The sequence below is a fragment of the Ambystoma mexicanum genome, chromosome 11 (genome assembly GCF_040938575.1).
Source record: "Ambystoma mexicanum isolate Mex_15411 chromosome 11, UKY_AmexF1_1, whole genome shotgun sequence".
NCBI classification, from domain to species: domain Eukaryota; kingdom Metazoa; phylum Chordata; class Amphibia; order Caudata; family Ambystomatidae; genus Ambystoma; species Ambystoma mexicanum.
The window spans coordinates 813,476,084-813,498,400 of record NC_090934.1 but is presented as its reverse complement, the minus strand read 5'-3'; the positions used below and the strand labels follow the sequence as shown (position 1 = coordinate 813,498,400).

The following is a 22,317-nucleotide window of genomic DNA, read 5'->3' as shown; positions in this document are numbered from 1 at the left end:
CAATTTCTGCAATACTGCTGGCTTCTTTCCAGCCGATGAATTCCTACTTCATGCAATAGTGCTCCAGCAGATACACCCCAAGCCTCTTTGCTCTGCTCCTCCTCTTTGCTCTCTAGAGAGTCATTTTCTGATCCTCATCAACTGACAAGAGAGCTCAGTGCACTACTGCAGCCAATGCTTCTCATTGTCTGTAACCTACACAATAGGTGTTTGATTGCTGGTTGTCCCATTCAGGCTCATTCTTCCAGTTTGATTAAGCTGGCAGGGATATCATTTGTTATTAGCACAAGGAGATTAATATTGACTCCTCTCAGCCAATCCCAATGTCAACAGTGAAGTTAGTAACTACTGATATTGACTGCATTGTGAACATTCTGTCTTCGGAAGCAGACAGGGAAACAACAATGCAATTTCCTTGCAATACTTTGTTTCAACACGACCATTTCTCTCTGGGAGTACCTTTTGTCTGCTATAACATGCTATTTAACACACGAAAGAAAGAAGAAACATAAAAAAATGTGTTTGCTTTCTTATCGAGAAATCATTTACTTTTACATGACACCAAATGTTTCCTCATGTAAACCTGTTCCAGTTCAACCAAGTTGCAATTAAACGGCTTAACTGCTAGATAGTACAAAATAAATCCACATTTAATTTACCAACTGTGCTTGTCTATTTCCTTTACTCACTCTTAAAGCACCTTTTAAGTTCACTATGAAAACTCCAAAACAGGTATTGACACTTCCACCATGTGCTACTAACTTATGGCCCTCAGTGGCAGGTCATTATCCCACAATACCGACCGGTCTCTCAGTCTAATAAGGCAACATTAACACCTCAACATGATTCAGTTAATTAAGGACACTATATGCAGTCGTGGACTGGCCTACGGGGAATTCCAGAGATTTCCATGTGGGTCTCTACCCCAAGGGCCTCCTTTGCGCGGGCATCCTGGTTTTCTGCTCCTCTAACCTTATTTCCCAACCACCAAACCCCTTTATGCCAATCTCTCCTCATGCCCCACATGCCTTTGAAGCACATAATTAGTTGTACATCTTCCACTGTGCTTTTCATCAATCTTAAGACATGTTTTATATCTTGTTTTGTATGTTTAACGACTTTTTCATGATTATATAGAGGCAAATGTGCTTTAGAATGTACAATTTGGAGACGTTTTGCAGAACGCTCTCGGACAGAGAACCCCAAGCTCTACTCCAAGCTCTGCTCTCTGTCACAGTGTCATCTGATGCCAATTTGCAAAATGTTTCCAGTGTCACATTTTCTTCCCAATCCATACAACCTATATAGAGGTATCTCCAACCTTAGCCAGTGAGATACTTCGATGAGATCTGCGAGTCAAGCCTCAAGTATGAATCCTGTCAATGCCAGTTCAGACCTTTATCTCTATCAGGTGAATACATTGTCATTTGGGTTTGGTACTTGCTACAAACTTAAATACAGAAATACAGAATGGCAAGGCTGCCAGATTGGCATACTTTGCATACTTTGCATTCCTGACAACCTTCCCTCAGTGTGAGGGATTCCCATCTGATGAAGGTGTAGAAACCCTGCAGGTTTTATTTGTTCTACGTAATACATCTATGCATGCAATCCATCTCAGAAAGGGTGGTCTGCTAATCCTACTCCCTTTCATAGAGTTCCATGCCAAAAACATAACACACATGTGTGCCCTGCTGCATCAGCTTCCTGATCTGCAGCACCTGCCCTTCTGTGACACAGAGCATGTTCAGAGATCACATGGGCCCTGTTTGACAGCGGCTATAAAACAATATCACTGCAGACAGATGTTGCATTCAATACCTACACCTATGATCTAAAAATATGATAATCTGGTGGCAGGGTAATCTCTAAGAATAAGCCATACCTCACTTTGGTATGGTGAGTAAAACTGCACACAGTTATTAAAGCCACATCAAATTGCTATTTTACTCATAAACCTAGACAGCGCAGGCCAGCTATGGAAGCTCTATATAGATTCATGGCCAGGCTGCTTCTTTTGATCCACATTGAGGTTGGGTAGCACCTCTCCTCCAGTGGAGGGGAATCTGTGAAAGAGAGCTCTTGGATTGCTGCCTTTGAACCACGCAGAGCTCCACTGAGAACCGACTTGCTGCCTAGGCCAGCGCGACTCACTGATTCTGAATCTGGTTAGCCCCACAAAGACAAAATCGCAAAGTCTGTTTTAACATCGTCAAACTGCCCAAGACCAGATTAAGGTACCTTTGTGAGTTCCAGCCACCATGGAGCACTTTTGGGACCCTGGGAACTGATAAGGCTTCCCATTTGCACCTTTTCTACCAAGACATATACTTTTATGCGACACCTCTGCTACAGTACCCGAAGCACTTGCTACATCTGCATTCTGCATTTCTTGTGTTCTTCCCACAGGGGTGGGTTTTTGCTTGTGTTTTTATAGTCAGTTATATTACATATTGGGGTGTTTAATTGAAGTATATATTTTTAATAGAACCTGGATCAGACATTCCTTTCTTTTGGACTGTTGCACTGTTGGTGTTTGGATTGCTGCTGTTATCACATTCATGCACCCCTTTTAGTATAGCATGCCCTCGGCACACATTACTAGAACAGGCAAAGGAATTATATCTCTTGACTGTGCCTGTTTCACCTTTAGGATTGGGATAACTGTTCATTTGAAGTAGTGTGAGGGCGGAGTGGACGGTTTAGCCACTACCCATCCCTGCACTCCTGAAGGGAGGTAGTCATTTCGTCACATTCCCCCAGATCCTTTACTTTCCTCCAGAAGATTAAGGGACAGTTATCCTTGGCAGGGGCACAACACAGCACTCCACATTAATCTTAGGCAGTCTACAGCTAGCAGAGTTGTGATTTGTTGAGAGATAAAAGCCTATTAAAGCAACATAACATATCCACTGTAATATTAGCCATTATTGTGTTGGACAGTAGTCATGCCTTTGTTTAGCCACTGAGTCACTGAACACATGGCACAGTGTAACTTTCACTCTTTAGAGGGCTGTTATATCAAAAACAGGCTTCCAAAAAAAGCAGCAATTGTGCCACAAAGACATCTGGGCCAGGAAATTGTTCTTTATTAAGCGTGTGCTTAATTATATGAGCCAGGAGGTCTGCTTTTGATTCCAGTATGTTTTATTTGCCTGTTTGAAAGATATCCCTGCTGGAAATTATGCACAAAGCAGCAATTTTCCACTGAAATCGCAATTCGCGTTTAGGCCTGAAAAGGGAAAAGATTATGATCCTTGTCAATGATTTCAGAGAAAGTATTTTTTATTTTTTTTCTATGGAACTCTTCACGAATTTGCGTGTCATCATTGCGCAGGGGCTATGCTAATCTTCTCTGTATCATTCCAATTTTAGTGTATGTGCTGCCGAAGCGAGCACCAGAGAAAGTATTTTTGACTTTCTAAAAATTCTGTCATTGTTTATGGGTGTGTGTTTTTTTGTTGGCAATCAATCCCTGCTCATTGACGTTTTGTTTAGCCTTTTAAACATGTACAGTCCACAAATCCATCTTGCCTTCTCTGACCAATGATGGCAGTGTGTAGCAATGACTCCTAGTGTGCTCTACGGGACCAACAGGCTGGTATGCTGCCCTTACGTACATACAATGCCCCTACTGATTGTCAGTGGTACTGGCCAGTGTCTTGGCGAATAATACCGGTTCTGCAGAGAAGTTGCATTTTTTAAAATCCCTTTCTCTGCTATTTCATTGCCTCTCTGAATTGGTAGAACACCTACCTGGCTTATGCAGCTTAATCTAATCTAGGCGGTCCCCTGGACAGACAAATGGTGAAGGGTTGCTTCCCCTATTTGTCATTGACATAACACCATGATTCCTGTTTCTACATACCACATGGGTCAGAGGGATACATATTTTTTTTTGTTTACTTGATTGTGTTTATGAATGGGTTTGGCTTCTGAAGGGTCGTTGCAAATCCTCCATCTGCCAGCCTACCAAACCTTCAGCTTTGCTGTTGCAACAGCAGAGCTATCACCTCAGATGTATCACATCACGGTTATTCCCTCCCATCACCATGGTGATGTCTTGAAACTCAAATCCGTACATATCAGACCTGCAGTCCTTTCCCCCTGCATTTCTTAATCTTGTTTAACCTTAAAATTGTCAAAATGGGCATGGATTTCTGGAATAGTGTCCAATGTTCAACCTTAATAGAAATTATTGTCTGCTTTTTTATTTCTGCACTACTGGAAGAATTCATGTGACCATCAAACCAGTCAATCCCTCCTCCCTCCTTGTTCTGAAGCTGGCCAACAAATCTCAGAATAGATCTTTGATTTAAATTGTCAACATCCTCATCATAGCTTCCAGTGGCAGTGTGTGGAGCCAGGTGCTGGCTATATCCTTGCTATTGCTCAAAATTCAAGTACGGCCTGTAAATATTGGGCAGATTAGCTGCTCATACAATCACCATGGAGTAATCTGCCATCATTGCACGGAAGATACACCGAGGCATGATTCTGGAAGAGTGGGCAGGCTAAACCGGTAACATGTTGGTTGACGGACGTGGGAAGGGTTTGGGGACTGGGAATGGGTAGATGGGTAGAGAAGATGGTGGCGGGGGGGGGGGGTGGCATGTATGAAAAATAAGCACTATGGAAAAAATATGATTATTCCCAATATGATAGCCAATGACGTTGTTGCATTAGCTTTACGGCTTAGGGTGCTTTCTTTGGGTTTTAGTGGCTGCCCAATCCAGAAAAATGCAATATGATTATGCATTTTATGCATAGGAATTGAAGTGGTAATGTTATGTTTAACACTTATTAAAAGAGGCAAAGAATTTGTTTTCAGAGATGTAATTGGATATAGGAGAGTGTCAAGTCTAAGATTCTGACATGGGATGGTCGTATGAATAGGCAATATTCAAAATATTAAAGTCCTGTTACAGTCCAGCTGTATGCAGGGCAGATAGATACTTGCTTGAATACAATTTTGTAATGCTATGGCAGGGGTCTGCAACCTTCGGCTGTCAAACATTTTTAGAGTACAACCCTCATGAGCTCTGGCAAGTATATTCAATGGTTTGGCAACATGGGATTTGTTGACCAAGACATATGATGTTCTTCAGGTTGCACACCCATGCACTAGGCCCTGGGTCATTATTGTATTTTTCTGTGTCCTGATCAAATCAAATCCTTACCTTTAAATGAAATGTCTAGGACCACATATCCCACCCCACTTTTAATAGGTGGAGGCTTTAGCATGATATTGTATTAGGGGAATATTTAGAGCTTGACCTGAGAGATATGCGAATACATTAGCACCGTGGGTGGGGGCCTTGGTCTTTAGTGACCAGATTGTTTGGAAGGATAACATTCGCACCTGATGATGGGACCTTGAGTCTTGAAATGCGTTGCGCTGGATATAAGAATATTCAAATGAGAGACCATCTTTACTGAAGTTCGACTAATTATATTCAGGATTGTTATCTGAGATAGCTAGATTAATGATACAGAATTGTTTGTTAAAGATATCTTACCTCTGATTCCACACAAATGCATTCTTCTTCCTTGATTTACAAGAGGTTTAATGAAATGGAACATAATCATTATTTCGACTGAATATTTATGTAATAGAATTGTTGATTTTCTTAAAATATTCTTTGACTTAAAAATGCCATGTAGCTAATTTGTTAAATAAAATAAAATATATCATCAAATATACTAACGTATATGTGGAGTGTTTTTCCATTAGGAGTGCCTAGTTATCTCATCAAGAGATTTGATGGGCTATTAAGTATATTACCTCTGTCCTTGTAGCTAGGACTGTACCTAGGGCACCTGACGTTCATTAAGTGATTTTTTTAATAGTATTGAAATCAAATTATTCTTAACACAATCTCACTGTTAAGGACTGTAGTGCGCCTCAGCGGGCATATGTTATTTTAGTGAATTTGATGAAGTTAGTAATTTAAACATCAGGCAAAAGGGAATGTCACTGTAAATGATTTGTGCCAGTGTTTCTTTGGTGGGGGTTTTCTAAACTGGAATCAGAGAATAGGCAATTGGAGTGAGTGCCTGCTCCGTTTTCCTTGAATCATTAGAAGAAACTAGCCTTGCTAGATTCCCAAAGTCCATACCGAATGCAGGAGGCAAAGTTGATGGGTTTAGGGAATTGATCAAAGCCCTGGTTATCTGAAAGGACTGCATATGATGATAGTTTGACAGCAGAATGTCATAAGAATACATGTTCGCTAGTATTAAAGATTGCCACTCTCTCCAACGAAATGCTGAGAAGTATTCACACGCCAGCATATTTTCCAACAGGGTACCTTGTAAAGTAATCATTGAGGAAATATGTACGGCTCTTATGTAAACAATACATATTAGTGGATATTATAACATGGTTATTGTGTTTGAATCATTATATTTCATTTGGATGTCGTAGTTCAATGTGGTTTTATTTGTGAATTATCATTTAACATTCAAAGACATTGCTTTGCCTCAGCAGACCAAAGTCCTGGCTTAATTGCAAGGCTGTCATTGGAACAATTGTTTTATATTGTTAACCAGCAGATGATTCACTGTTGTTCAATTCCTAAAAAAGATCATTTAATAATTCCATGGCTAAATGAGTAATACATTACACAGCGGTTGGCGACATAAACCCTGATTCATGGAATTGTGCAAAGTGTATTTGTGCAGTGCAAAGTAATTTCTGTAGTACAAAATGACTTTTCACTGCAAAAATGCAGTTTGCACACTTCCACGAATCAGGGTTTACGTCGGCAGTGGAAAGCCACTTTGAACTGTGCAAAACATTCCATGAATCGGGCCCTGAATGTCTGAGTTGAGGGCAGTCAAGCAAACACATCTATTTATTAGCCAATCCCTGACTAGTTTCTTTAGTTCTGGGGAAGGCGTGGCTCTTGCTTCATTTCATGTCTACCCCACGCTAGATGCGTAGAATCGATGGCTTTAGGTTTTTGACAAGCTGGCATGTATTGAAACATAATCACTTAAAAACGTGTGCCTGTGGTGTGGGATTTTTCCATATGCCAACGTTACATTTGTTTTCTCGTCCCTTGTTTTACAGCAGTTCTATGCAGCTCAGCTGGCTAGCATGCAGATGTCACCTGGAGCAAAGATGCAATCAAACCAACAGCCCCCAAACACGACGGGGGCCTCCTCACCCACTGGAATGAAAATCGAAAAGCGAGGGACCAGCCCAGTAACACACGTCAAGGTATTTACTAATCTTAGACTGCCAGAAGTGGCAACCGGAGACTTGGTATTAGTGGTGTATCCATGCCCTGTGAGTGGAATGTATATGCACGCTGAGTAACTAGCAGTAATCAGAAAATACACATTCGCACTGGCAAAGAACTGATCGTTCAATCAGAATGGGCCGCTAGGGGTTAAACATTTGATCATGGCATTTGCTCGACGCCAGTGACCACTCTCCAAATGATCTGGGAGCACCGACACCAGAACCACAATCCTATAATAAACGGGCGGACCCCGCAGAAGACTCCATGTAATTGTCCAGTAGGCAGCCAACACCAGTGCCAAATACAACCCCCAGGAACAGTGCACTCAATTGGGCAACAGCTCTCCAACGCCAATGGCATGGATGCAATTTTCAATGAATATCCAGCATGAGCGACAAACACACGCCACAGGAACACTGATTGGAATAGTATACCAGATATAGGGTTCCAGTGGGAAGCGGGATCCACTGGAACACTCAATGAAAGATGAGAACAGATCCCCAGGATCAGCAACAACCTCAATCCAAGGAAACACTCAATGCAATTGCACTCAACATTTCTGCCACCAGTGTAAAGTGCAGTCCACAGTTACAATGAGTGCAGTTGCACAATACATATCCAGCGCAGTCTCAGATTTCATACACAGCATTCCTCATTCAGTGGCTCTCCAGCACCGTTCACACATACAAACCACAAAAACACTCAATGCAATTGCACTCAACATTTCCGCCACCAGTGTAAAGTGCAGTCCACAGTTACAATGAGTGCAGTTGCACAATACATATCCAGCGCAGTCTCAGATTTCATACACAGCATTCCTCATTCAGTGGCTCTCCAGCACCGTTGACACGTACAAACCACAAAAACACTCAATGCAATTGCACTCAACATTTCCGCCACCAGTGTAAAGTGCAGTCCACAGTTACAATGAGTGCAGTTGCACAATACATATCCAGCGCAGTCTCAGATTTCATACACAACATTACTCATTCAGTGGCTCTCCAGCACCGTTGACATGTACAAACCACAAAAACACTCAATGCAATTGTACAAAAGTCATCAATGGCACAAACATTCCAAAGGAATACTCAACTAAATTATACAATAGAAAGATGGGTACAAAGAGCAACACAATTCACAGGATCAACCTCCTGTATTCCAATAATGCCGATGACATATTAGACAAAGCATTGCAGGACATATGAATTGCCAAACCTCCCACAGGATGCTTACGGAATCCATGCGTGCATTGGAAGCCCTGGCATTAAATACTAAAGAGAATTAGAGTCCACCCTTTTGCCTTTTCTATAAATTCGCAGTACATCCTGTCTGCAGGCTGGAGTTCCCAAAGACTTGGACGTCAAACAGAAAAAGGCATGTCCTCTTTGCCATCACTGAAGCGGATTAAAGCCCCGCGCTGAAGCTGCAACTTTTCAAACATTTCACTCAATCAGCAAAATATGCAAAACCATTGTTTTCAAAAGGTTTGCAAATAAATACGTCCATCCGTCAATAGCTCGAACCACAGCATGTTTACAAATGTTGCTCATAGATTGCACAGTGTTAAATCAATTTGTGGAAAACGTATTGTAGCTTTCCACAAAGAAAACATGGCTGGTGCCGACAACAGACAACCATCTGCTAGCCCACATTTCATTGTATTCGAGATCTGCCAAAAATGGGAATTAAAAGATTGTCTATCATGTACATCTAAAACGAACACAGATTTTTTAAAGTACTAATAATGTTTGTATGCACACACGCCAACACCAGTGTTTAGCATTAAAAAGGCTGTTAAATGTGCCACAGGCATTGCATTTTGCAGATTCTGGAATGATTACTCAGATTTGGGAACTAAACGCGGAGGCACAATGTTTAATCAATGTTGCCATAGTTTAGTGGTAGCAAGCATAAGTGAGTGTATTAAGTAGATACCATTCAATCTGTGCAGACACAAATGAGCCAAATGGATCTACATCAAACCACACCATCAATGGATGAATGCTATTTTCCCTGCTCAAATTCAAATATATATCTGCTTGAACCAAAGCCAATGCGAGCCCAACTCTGTGGGCCAGCTGCCTTTCATTACTGGTGTGACCACATGCAAATTCCAGGGGGATTCCCTCCATAATTTGGCTTGAATGCACTGAAAGAAGAATAAACAGGCAATCACGTTTTTTTCCTTTCTGACTCCTGCACTGTGTGACACGGTGTAGCCGTGCTCTTGAGAAAGAAAGAATATTCTGAAAAAGAACAGCTGGACGGCACTCTGTCTTTGCTATTTAGGGCCCGATTCATGGAATTATTTGTGCAGAAAATAGGGAACTTGCTTGTAAATCCGCATTCGTCGGAATCGTATAGAATCAAATGTGCCGTACTTTTACAGGACTTGCGTGGAGTTCGCGCAGGCTTAACACATCTCTGCGAGCATTCAAGCGCCTTTCGCGAGACACCACGCGGACCGTGGGTGATGTCTGTGCAGAGAGGATTGTAGGGGGCGGAACACTGACAATGGGGAAGAACATGCTACGCATGCAGGCAGTCTCTTGCATGCCAACAATTGCGCTGCACAGACATGGAAGCGAGCCCGCAACCTCTCCGCAGGGAATTGGCCATGCAAGTCCTTCATACTATCTGCCACCCAAAGGCAGGCGTAAGTACACTTGCACATAGGATTCGCAGCACAGAGGTGGCTGTACATGTCAGATTTAGGGGTACACAACCGGGGTTCCAGTCTTACATACGGGTGCGGGTAAGCAGTGTAGCAGGGTTCACAAATGATTTACGGGGGCTTACAGGCAGATTTTCCGGGTTTAGACCAAGTTACCATTTTTAATACGCATGTTGTCGGGTCACCGGCAACAGTTACGGGGGACCCTGTGCAGGGCCCCCGAGATGCAGGCCTGCTTGCAGTGGGCCCAACACACTGTTTGAAGGGTGTATGCATTCATGCCCGGTGGAGCACACTAAGGTAGCTGTATTGGCTGTTTATGATTTGCGTGTGGGCGTGTCGGGGGTGTTCCGGCCACGACTTGCGAATACAGTTACTTTGCGCAGTGAATTCCATGAAAGGGTGGGGTTTGCATTTTTATTCTGCAGGCAGGCTTGCACAGTGTCCATCACGTTGTGCGGCCCTTGTGGGATTTCTGCACACTTTTTCATGAATCGGGCCCTTAGGATATTCATTTCCACTGCATTTTCTAGAAAAGCTATATACACTAAGTTATTAATTTCCTCAAAATTAGAATTTGGCTTGTTTTGACCAAACCACATCTTCAAAGCTAGGAGGCTATGCCAACACTTTGATGGAATTTCCACCAACTCCTTATACAACTAGAGCAAGCCAAGTTAATATAGTCTACCTAGCTACAGTGTCAAGGATCTCATTTGTGGGTGCTGCTACAGTTCCCTCACAATATCCTCTGATGCTGTATTGTATGCCTCTATTCATCTAGGTACAGACAGACACTGTCAGCAACACCACATATCAGAGATGTCTTTCTGTCCTCCACCAATAGCCACTGTGCTACCAGTCTGTATGGAACCAGTGGAAGTGTGACCCCTGGGAAAGACATCCAAAGGGAAACCTTGACAGGCAAGAACACTCATCTCCACACCTTTGTCCAGGGATGTTCTGGGGCCGAAAGATGGTTGAAGGCAGCTTCCGAGAATATGCAAGAAATTGGTGTGTCTTGGCAGGAGCAGGGAGGGAAGGACGAGGAGAAAGCAAGCAGGAGTCAGGAGAAGGAAGAACATGTAGTCAGGAAGACGGCAGTGCAGAAACGGCAAGGTGAGGCTTGGACAAGCATGAGAAATAGTGGGTGGACGAGGCACAAAGACAAAGGAGTGTGTGGCTAGGGATGGAAAGAGAAGTAACGTTCTCTGCAGAAGGATCATACCAGAACGTTTTGACACAGTGGTGGAAATAGGCACTGACATCTTAAAGTCTGCAGTGTTTGCCAACCAGTGAGGTCACTCTGGATCAGTTGCAGACCAGAAAGCACAGCGTAACAGAAACTTGTTTCATTGACTGCACTCATTCATGCTTTCTAGGTTACCCTAATTTATCAGACTGGATCGACCATAAAAGAATCATTAACACAAACATCAAATCTTTCTAACGGAATGTTCAGTAGACACTCACAGTGAACCGTAGCTGGGCAGAACTTTCAGAAGAATTTGATGTTTCTTAAAACTGTATATGCCTTATTAATTAACCCTGATAGACAAGTCAGTAGTTCCATGATGTAGGTCTCCCATAAACCTTTAGTTACACCTCAATTATTCTTCCATCGTTTTGATCATTGAGAAATGACTTATAAATCTGGCCCACTTAATATGCTTATCTAAGGGTTTTAAACTCGTGTAAAACCAAGGTTCCCTTAACATGTGTCTAGATATACATTCTCTCAAGCCCACCCATGACATCCTAGTGCATTCATGTTCAGCATAAAGACATGCACCTTATGCAAAAGCAGAGAAGGTATTCTTGACAATGAGCTTTAAAGGATTGGCTGGACGCTCAGCAATTCTTTCTCCTTGAGTCACTTCCCACCGACATCCCCATTGTCATAATAGGTTGCTTTAAGCTTCCCAATCTTTCCACAGCCACCTGTCTTGAACTTAACTCCCTCCTATTGGACCACGCCCTCACTCCCTACACAACTAGTCTACCCACTCTGGAGTGAACTCTCTTGACCTTGTCTGTCTCTCTACTTTGCTGTCTTACAGACCGCTCCATTGATCCATCTCCCTCTGATCACTCCATTGTTCACTTTAACATCTCAATTCCTCCACCCTTGACTACTTCACCTCCCTCTTCAATGACCAAAAGTCAATTCAAGCAGGAATCTGTTGCCCCTTTGGACAAATGTAATGTTTTTTTTTAAATATTTCCTTACTGCTATGTTTGTGTACTGTATGTAAAGTTGTCAAATCCAATATAGCGTTGGTTTCAAAATGTTTGCTGTTCCTCACATTTCTCAATTGATCAATTAGCACATTTAAGCGATGTCCATGAATGTTATGTACCTTTCTGATTGGTCCAGAAGCATCAGGGAAAATCGAATCACGAAGTGAGCCACAGACCAGACGAGATAACACACATTTCTTTGCTTACTTTTGAAAACAAATTTGCTGGAAGGATTAACACCACATTTGCCAAAACATGCTTTTAGGTCCACGCTGCTGCTGTGTGTTTTGTCTCCGGTCTGTGTCACACTTTGTTCTCCGGTATGTGCTACTGTACAGGCACCCATCTCTAAATAAGTTATTGTTAGTAATTGCTCATTGAAATCGCTGTTTTACAAATGAATACTTATGTACATAAAAATTAAATACAAATAAAATAAACATACATAATGATAAAATAATAGTTGTGTTGTGATATTGCAGTACCTCATATAATAACAGTACAAAAGTGGACTAAAATTAATAGGAGCCAAACAATGAGAAATGGGAGGGGAGGTACGTTCTGCTGAAGGCAAGTACAAATTGGGAAAGGACAAATCCCATGGCCTGTAAGAACATAGAATTATAAAAGTGGACCTTGGGACAAAGATGCGAATATCAACATGGTCAGAAAAGTGGAAAAGTGAAGTGGCATAATTAAATGTAAATACAAAATGAAGCAATGTCTACAAGCAGGCCGGTTCCGCAACCATGTAAAGTAGGCAGTCCATTAGGCTCCATCAGCTTGGGTCTAACAGGAAATGCTATTAGTTCCTCCAAGATGTTAAGTCCAGCCCCATGACCATGGAAATACCAGGGAAATTGTGACAAAATGTCCCTTCTACTGAGATGGCACGAATCCTTGCGATGACCCTGTTGATATAATGTAATGGATTAGTAGTCGTACTGCAGAGTGACAGAAAAAAGAAGGGGAACCAGATCTATGAAAGTAATAGTGTGAATGGACATTAAAAATAATAGCAAGTTGAAGCGGTGGCCAGGAATGCTGCAGGGAGGCGGAGTAGAAAGGAATTACAGCAATACAGGTTCGAAAGCACTTAGATCAGTAATTTTGGAAAAGAAAATGTCAAACTGTACAATGCTTACTTCATGCATAAGGAATACAGAAAATATAGGATCACAATGAAATTAATTTGATGCCACACTGGATTGAGGCGAGGGGTAGGTGGTCTAAGTGGGCATTCATGCTATCAATATGGACATATGGAAACCTGACTAGGCTCTTGCATGATTAACATGTGCATCTCTATCACTCGCTTCACACAGACTGTATTATCTTCCTATTCAAATCGTATTCACTACCAATCTTCAGAGAGTGGCTATCCTCATCCTTACTTTCTATGCCTGCTATGCCATCAGCTTTCGCCATAAAAAAGACCACCACTGAAACTCATTTAACATCTCTTTATCCAAACAATACTAAGGTCCTAATGCACAGAACGTTTTCCAGTGGGGTTTTGCCATTATAAAACGCTTCTTAGTGTGTTAATAAAGGAATAAGGAAATGTGTGCTCCAATGGAGGGACATCTAGAAATAAACCACCAATGGGCAGTAAGCAATTTCTTTGTTCAGCATCCTCAATGGCACATCCTAGCCATTCCGGATACAGGAGTTCCAGGCACTGACAATACTTGGCCAGAATGTCTGCATCCCTACGGCGCAACACACTAACCATTGTGGCTCTCTCCGTAGTGCTGCAGTGGCTCTCCTATTTGCTCCCAGTCTCTCCTCTCCACACATCGCTCTGGCTTCCTTGCCCATTGCCACACCACGGCCATTGTTGAAGCCACACCCTCCTCTGTGCAAGTTACCCCTGCCTACTTCTGTGTGCTTGGTATACCTTCTTCCCCCTCCTGCTGCCACTGCGTGTTTGTTTGTGCATTTATATAGCGCTACGAACCCTCAGGTATCTGAGCGCTGCTTATTTCCCACGGAATATGGTGCTCATTTATCGACCTCGGAAGGATACAAGGCTGAGTTTGGCCCAGCCGGGATTCGACCCTGCGTCAGCAGTCTCTGCACAGATGTCAAAGTGAGAGCTCTACTCACTGTGCTATCTGACCGGTTATCTGACTGTGCACCTGATGCGTCCCAGTGGCAATACTGCACAGCACACTCAAATCACAGCTTTCTTTCTCCTATTTCTTATCCAAAGAGCCACGTAAAAGCATACCTGTGCTAACCTCTTTAGCACCCTCGGGTGCTGCGCCATGTTGGCCATCACCTATTCTTGTGCCATCCTTAAAAGACCTAGCTTCACTCGTTCCATTAAGCTGACCATTGTAGATAGCTAGTGGCCAGCATTGCATATCGTTTCATGCACTAAAGGTCTTAGTTCCCATCTAGGAAAAGTACTGCCGGCAAACGTGGTGGGAGCTCTTGCGTTCCAAAGGATGTGTGTATCTGAAAATGCCACAGTAGGTGACATCCTTTCATCAATTCGACTAATATGTGTACCATGAACGAGCTGTGGAGAGCAGCAACACGTTGGTTGCCTTTTTTCACAATAAATGGATTTTAACTGCAGCAACGCGTGTTAACACATGCTTTGGTCGCCCGTGGATATGAACTTGTGCTCATGGCACGGTCCTATGTCCTGTGCGTGGCGTCCGAGAGTGAGCTAATTTGCTGGCCTTTCCTGTGATGTATGTACATCATATATATATAGGTATATAATAATTAGGTAGAGTCCCGATTTTTTGTTAGCGGGGGAACAATTCTTAAATGGGACAGTATCATGAAACAATTGAGTGCAAAAGCACAGAGAATTGATTACCTCTCTCTACTGAAAAACTAGGAGTTAAAGAGATTGGAGTTTTTGTCATGCAGATTTTAACATGTACATAGCATTATACAGTGTTTTTTTATTTTGCAGCCGCAGATGGCTCCAACAACAACAAGAAGCATATGCAACATAAATTGCAAAAATAGTATAATGTCCAATTCGCTCTTTGGCCGAAACATGTCGACACTCCACTTCTCAAAAAACGTCTAAATTTAGTCGTTTTATCTAATTCCTTGTGTCAAAGTAGTGTTCACTATGTCACTCACTTTCTTTTCCTTTCTGTATGTTATTAATATATATATATATATATTTTGTGTACCACTAAGATGCATTGATGTATGAATACGCCTTTTTAAACCTTTATATTATTAAAATTATACTATTTTTGCAATTTATGTTGCAGAGGCTTTTTTCTGTTGTTGGAGCCATCTGCAGCTGCAAAATAAAAACACTGTGTAATGCTATGTACATGTTAAAATCTGCATGACAAAAACTCCAATTTCTTTAACTCCTACTTTTTCAGTAGAGAGGGGTAATCAATTCTCTGTGCTTTCGCACATCATTTTTTCATCATATACATATATATATATACATATATACCCATAACAGAGAAATAGAAGGTAGGACGTCCAGGGTCGATGAAACAGTTGTGTATGAATGTACCACCAAAATGGGGCCGCTGTATGCATGTAGAACCCGATTTATTGAAACAGACCAGCTCAAGCTCAGTGAAAGCGAGTGAGGAGCGGGCCCCATCATCCTTGTACATTTTCCTTCAACTATGTGATACCGAAAGAAAGGAATGATAGCTCAGGGGCAACGTGATTGCCTTGGAAATAAAACGACACGGAGCAACACAGGTTTGATCCCCGGGTCCGCGCTTAGAAACCTCTGGGTGTTAAGTTATAAATAACCTATCGTATCATACATTGCGTTTTGTGTGCATCTTAATTTTACAGTTTTATGAAACTAGATGTTGTTTACACCAGAATTACGTTGGTAGTTGAGATTGGAAAAATGATGTCATGTTGCCTGTGAAGTACCCATTTATTTGAAGTTTGGTTGGATGGGTAGCACTTCGGATCCGAGCTGCATCCATTTCTTTCTGATGGAAAGTGATACGATGGTCAATTTGGGAAAATTAAAATAATCTCCGAAATACAGGGCCTGATTCACAGAAGTGTTTTATAATAGCGGAATCCCATAGGAAAAGGCTTTGCAAATCAGGCCCAAAGAGTTGTTTTGTGGTTCTGAGCGATATCCTTCAGGAACTCACTGGTCAATTGATATCGCTGGTTTACCGAAATATTCCATAAGCTCTGCGTTTATAAAAAACAGTGTATATTTGCTTACACGCTGTGATGATTTAGATACCTTTAAGAAATGCTCTCTATGTGGACTACACAATTTAAGAAAAAAATACCAAGCTGATAGACATTTTAAACAATTCTTTGCAAAGGCCCTGGGTTAATTTATATCTCTGGAAACACATTAGGAAATTAAGCTGTAATGTGAGGTAATTCCGTTTTCAATTTGGAAAAAAAGGATGATACAATGACTCTGTTGGTGTAAATAGAAGCATAACAAGTAGAAATTAATGAGGCTTCCTCTCGAACATTCTTCAAGGGAGGAGATAATTAGCTTCTTTTGTTATTACCGCAAAGGAATGTGCCATTGTCTGGGAGGTGCAAAAGAAGTGTGGATTTCTAAGTGTTAATGCACTGCGCTTGTCTTGTTTTAATTTCAATGTGCATTTACATTCTTGCAGGAAGAAGCATCGCAGCCTCTCAATTTGTCAGCCCGACCCAAGACGGCGGAACCTGTAAAGTCGCCAACGTCTCCAGCACAGAACCTCTTCTCAACTCGTAAAACGAGTCCAGTGAACCTGCCAAACAAAAGTGGCATTCCCAGCCCCATCGGAGGAGCACCTGGAAGGGGATCCTCCTTAGGTAGGGGGAGGGACCAGTTACAGAGCATGTTAAGCTTAATCTATATGTTCATTCTTTGTCTTTCATTTGTAGCTATAATGGTGTGTACTTTATCCGAACAGAAAACATGTGTTTCAAACCCTTTCTAAGACCCTGGTTGACCAGTAATAAAAAGATAATGGGACTAGGATATACATCCTTCAATAGTTAAACAATAGTTAATCCTCGGAAGGGTAGCTCAGGGGCAAAGTGCTCGCCTTGGAATCAAGACGACATGGAGCACCACAGGTTCGATCACCGGGTCTGCGCTTAGAAATCTCTGGATATTAAGCGCGTTATGAATAACCTATCATATCAAGTACTGGATAGTTCTCCCAAATGTCTGTACAGAATGTAAGCTTTGCATTGTTGCTGTTCAATTATTCCTATTGGAAGTAGGGTGCAAGCCTAGTCATGAACAATGTTAGAAGCATTTCCTATTACATATTTTCATTGGAATGTGGCATTGGAATTTGGGAATTAGGATAGTTCCCCTCTATATATATATATATATTTCTGAGGCTTGTGGAATCTGCTTAGATCACATGCTGTGCATAGGCCGACATCTAGTGGAAGCTGCGGAGTATTACAGTTTGTTTTTCGAAAGTCGAAAATGGGCGTCGACACAGGCGTGCCAGTAATACTATCCCTAGTGTGACGTCCACTGTACCCAAGATCCCTCACGCGTGTAGGATCCTCAGATTGTTTTTTTCCGCCATACTGGTCGGAAGCATCTTGCGGAGTTCCCTGGCCTTAGCCATACTTTTGCTGTTATTTTAATTATAATTCTTATTCATTCCCTTCCCCACCCCAACGTCGACCCTCAACCTCGACGACGGCTGGAGAAGTCATCGACCGTCGACTGCTGCACGACGGATCTGGGCCTCGGAAGGCCGCTGGCCTCGGCCCGGGCCTAGTAGGCCGCTGGCCTCGGCCCTTACAAGTAGGGAGAGTGGGGGGTGGTACATACTCTTCACTCTTGATATATAGTTACATTTATATATATTCCTACACTTAGCAGCCCGCTGCCTTAAGGTGCGTATGGAGGGTACCCCTTTTCAATTCTGCCCCAAGTGCAATCGCAAATACCCTTGGGTCGACAGGCACGCCACGTGCAATCTCTGCTTGCCGAGGGATCACCCCGAAGCGAACTGCAGAGCGTGTAGTAGGTTTAAACCTAAGACACTTAAGGACCGTTCGACAAAGCGTTGGGCCCACCACGCCAGGCAGGAGGCCATGGCAGCGGAGGGCGCCTTCAGCGATGTCAGCGACGCCGTACTTTCGGACGGCGAGGGCATTACGGCGTCGAAAGACAGCCGACGAGCGCAGGTCCCCGACCTCGGAAGGTCGTCCGGCAGGGCGGCTATGGGGAAGACCCCCGGCGACGCAAGCGCTACACACCTAACACACACTAAACACACTAAGACCAACCGGACCTCGACGACGTCGACTTCCCGGAAAGAGGCACAAAAAGAACGGTCCGACTCGGTGTCCTCTGGGCGCTCTCGATCGAGATCGCCTCACGACGCAAGGCAATCATCCACTCTTGCCAAGAGTGCCTCGCTACACACATTAACGGAAGGCCGATCGTCGGGAGACGAAGATGACTTCCACCCCCAGGCCGCGCTCCAAGATACCGAGACCGCGGTTAACACCAGTGAGGCCCCACGCCCGAAGCACACAGATACCTCTCCAGACCCTCGACGCCAGGCGTCGAAAGTCTCTGGGGCCCCCAAGGGACAGGGAAAACATTTTTCCACGCACGGGGAAGGGGGGAAACAGCGGAAAGCACAGCCTTCCACCCCTGTAAAGCCATCCTCCCACCCTAGGCAGACAAGCAAACACAAGTCTACCCTTGAAAAGTCCCATAAATCACCTGCTAAAGTAATACCCTGTTCCAGGGAATGGTCCAGTGAAGACATAGACAGGGTTATGTCTAGGATGTCTTCCTTAGCTGATTTTTATGATAAGAACCCAGAACACTTTCTTTCATATAACCCTCAAGGGGCCACACCCTCAGGCTCCTCCGATCCCATCCCGCTAAGTAAAAAGCCCCGGGTCGAAAGACCTGAACCCTTCGAGGTTCAGCCTTACTCCACTCCATATTCTACTCCACTCCCCAGTTACCAGGGACAAGTTTTCCCTGAAGAGGACCAGGAGTTTGACATTATGGAAGGACAAACCGGGACAGATTACTATGCGGAGGATGAGGACCTGGAGGAGGGAGAAGATGAGCAGGAAATTTACAGAGTAGATTCCCCAGTACAAAGCGAAGCCCCAGTTACTGACTCTCCAGTTGATAACCAGCCCCTCCTTAACGAGGTTCTCGCTCGAGCAGCGGAACACTTCCACATCGACACCCACGGTGTACAGGAGGAAAGGGACTTCGCGGAGGAGTTTGTAGGAGAGAGAAGACCAGTCGCTCAGACCATCCCTATCCTCAAATCCATCCAACGAAGAATAGATCCTTCCCTGGTGAATCCGAACCTCACCAGAGCTGTCAACCCCAGAATTGAAAAGATTTTCCGGGCAGCCCAGTCTGACCCTCTGTATATAAGGGGACATCTTAAACCAGATTCCCTAGTGGTTACCAAAACTAGAAAAAGGGCTGGCACGCCCTTATCTTCATCAGAAGCTCCTCCCGACAAGGAGAGCAAAAAACTTTACGGGTTTGGCAGGAAGGTAGCCTCAACGTCCGCCTACCAAGCAAGGATTGCGAATTCCACCACCCTGTTGGCTAGTTACAATTGCCATCAATGGGAAGAAGTCGCGCGCTCATTGCCTCTGCTCCAGAACCATTAAAGGGCCAGCTGGCTCGGATCTCGGCAGAAGGGAGAGCCGTGTCTGGTTGCATTTTAAAAGCAACTTTCGACGCCGCTGACAACGCAGGGAGATTGATAGCAGAAGGTACTGTTATCAAAAGACATGCGTGGTTACGGCAGTCGGGATTCAAGACAGAAACCCAGGCTTCTTTAATAGACAAGCCAGTGGAACCCGACCTATTGTTTGGGAAAGCGGTCGAAGACGCACTTAAAAATGCCAAAGATGAATATGAGACTCTCAAATCCCTTGGCCAGCTTACCAACAAACCCCCTAACCAGAGGGGGAACAGTAATTTTCGTCGCCCACGCGGACAAAATTCACAAAGAGGCAACTATGCCCAGGGACAGGGTACACAATGGAATAACAACCAGCAGTCTACCCAGAGTTACGGCAGGGGTAACAAGAGAGGTCGTGGAAGAGGCAGAGGCAGCCCCAACAAGGGAGGTGGCACGCCTCCACCAAAACAGTGACGCTCAGTTCAGGGTCCCTTGCCACGCAACCCCAGTAGGGGGACGCATTTCCACCTTCACCCAGGCTTGGGAAGGGATCACCTCAGACAGATGGGTGCTGTCAACAGTATCCGCAGGATATTGTATAGAACTACTGCAGCGTCCCCGGAACCATCCTCCACGACAAAGAGTGCACTCCCTAGAGCATCAAAGGATCCTTCTCGAAGAGATCGCCATTCTGCTAGAAAAGGACGCGATAGAACTCGTCCCAGGACACCAGGTAAACAAGGGTATCTATTCAACTTACTTCCTTGTACCAAAGAAAGATTTGACAATGCGCCCAGTATTGGACTTACGGCCTGCCAACAAGTATGTCAAGCCCCAAAAATTCTGTATGACCACGCTACAAGAGGTAATCCCCCTCCTAAAAAAGGGGGATTACATGGCAACCTTGGATATGAAAGATGCTTATTTTCATATTTCCATGCTCCCAGCGCACAGAAAGTACTTGCGCTTCAAGGTAGACAGTCGCCACTACCAATTCAAGGTACTGCCCTTCGGGATAGCTTCTGCACCAAGGGTATTCACCAAGGTACTGGCGGTGGCGGCTGCACACCTACGCAGGGAAGCAATCCCGGTGTACCCTTATCTGGACGACTGGCTCATAACGGGGGAAACCCCAGGAATTTGCAGGTCAAACATTCAGAGGACTATCGACCTCCTCCACGAATTAGGCTTCTCTATCAACGAGAAAAAGTCAAGTCTGGTGCCAAGCACCTCAAAACAGTTTCTAGGAGCTATCCTAGATACTCAGAAAGGATTGACCTTCCCTTCGGAAGAGAGAATTCGGAATATACTTCTGCAAATTCCGCATTATCAGTCAGGTCAACAGATAACAGTACGCAAAGCTATGCGGTTACTGGGCATGATGGCGTCATGCATTTACCTGGTCCCCCACGCGCCTCTGCGCATGCGTCCCATGCAGGAATGGTTGGCGAAACAGTGGTCTCAGGCAAGTGGTCATTGGGACGATCTAGTGGTCGTTTCGCCAACACTCGTACAGAGCCTACACTGGTGGACAAGAGAGAATCTCGCAAAGGGGAAACCCTTTTACGATCCCGAAGTACAAGCCGTGGTGACTACAGATGCATGCCTGACTGGGTGGGGAGCTCACCATCTCCACCACACAGCTCAGGGTCTCTGGTCTCACTCAGTAGCCAAGAACCACATCAATCTGCTAGAGCTTCTGGCAGTATTCCGAGCGCTAAAGGCGTTCGAGCCCCATCTACTGAACTTGTCGGTGCAGATCAGGACGGACAGCACGACAGCCATGTTCTATCTAAACAAGCAAGGGGGGACTCGTTCGCCAAATCTGTCCAAGCTTGCCCAGAAAATCTGGATATGGGCACTCAGACGGAACATCTTCCTGTCATCGCAACATGTTCCAGGGGAGCTCAATTCCCTAGCGGATGCTCTAAGCAGAGACTCCCTCCCAGAAGAACACAAATGGGTCCTTCACAGAGACGTGGTAGAAGATCTCTTCTCTCAGTGGGGTTTCCCCACTATAGACCTATTCGCCACAAGCGAAAACAAACAATGCCCAGGATTTGCATCCAGGTTCCCCCAACCGGACTCCCAAGGGAATGCCCTGTGGATGAACTGGTCAGGGATGTTTGCGTACGCTTTTCCACCAACTCCTCTCATCAGGAAGGTGGTGTACAAGATGAACAAGGAATCGATGACGCTCATCCTAGTTGCTCCCATGTGGGCGAGACAACCATGGTTTCCACACCTACGCAGGATGGCGGTGTGCGAACCCATCAGACTCCCAGCCTGGTACAACCTACTGTCCCAGCAACAGGGTCAAACAGTGCATCAGGAACCCAACTCTATGAACCTAGCAGCATGGCTCCTGAAGTCATAGAGTTTGGACATCTCAAATTACCACAGAGGTGTATGGACATTCTAAAGGAGTCCAGGAAACCAAATACAAGGCACTGTTACTTTGATAAGTGGAAAAGATTCGTTATCTGGTGCCAGAATAAACAAATCAACCCGGTTGATTGCA

At 44.1% G+C, this 22,317-nt stretch overlaps 1 protein-coding gene and 1 non-coding gene across 19 annotated transcripts in view; one reads left to right on the top strand and one right to left on the bottom strand.

The window, feature by feature from the left end:
- Nucleotides 1-22,317, top strand: part of SOX6 (SRY-box transcription factor 6) — a 1,055,545-nt gene that overhangs the window by 907,208 nt on the left and 126,020 nt on the right. For all 18 annotated transcript variants that reach the window (XM_069623758.1, XM_069623756.1, XM_069623746.1 and 15 more), the window contains 2 exons: nt 7,076-7,225; nt 16,779-16,959. In XM_069623758.1, the coding sequence (XP_069479859.1) occupies nt 7,076-7,225; nt 16,779-16,959 (331 nt within the window). The remainder of the gene's footprint in view (nt 1-7,075; nt 7,226-16,778; nt 16,960-22,317) is intronic.
- LOC138505353 (U6 spliceosomal RNA) lies at nt 3,293-3,399 on the bottom strand. Its single transcript, XR_011280152.1, has one exon. It is a non-coding gene; the product is annotated as a U6 spliceosomal RNA (small nuclear RNA).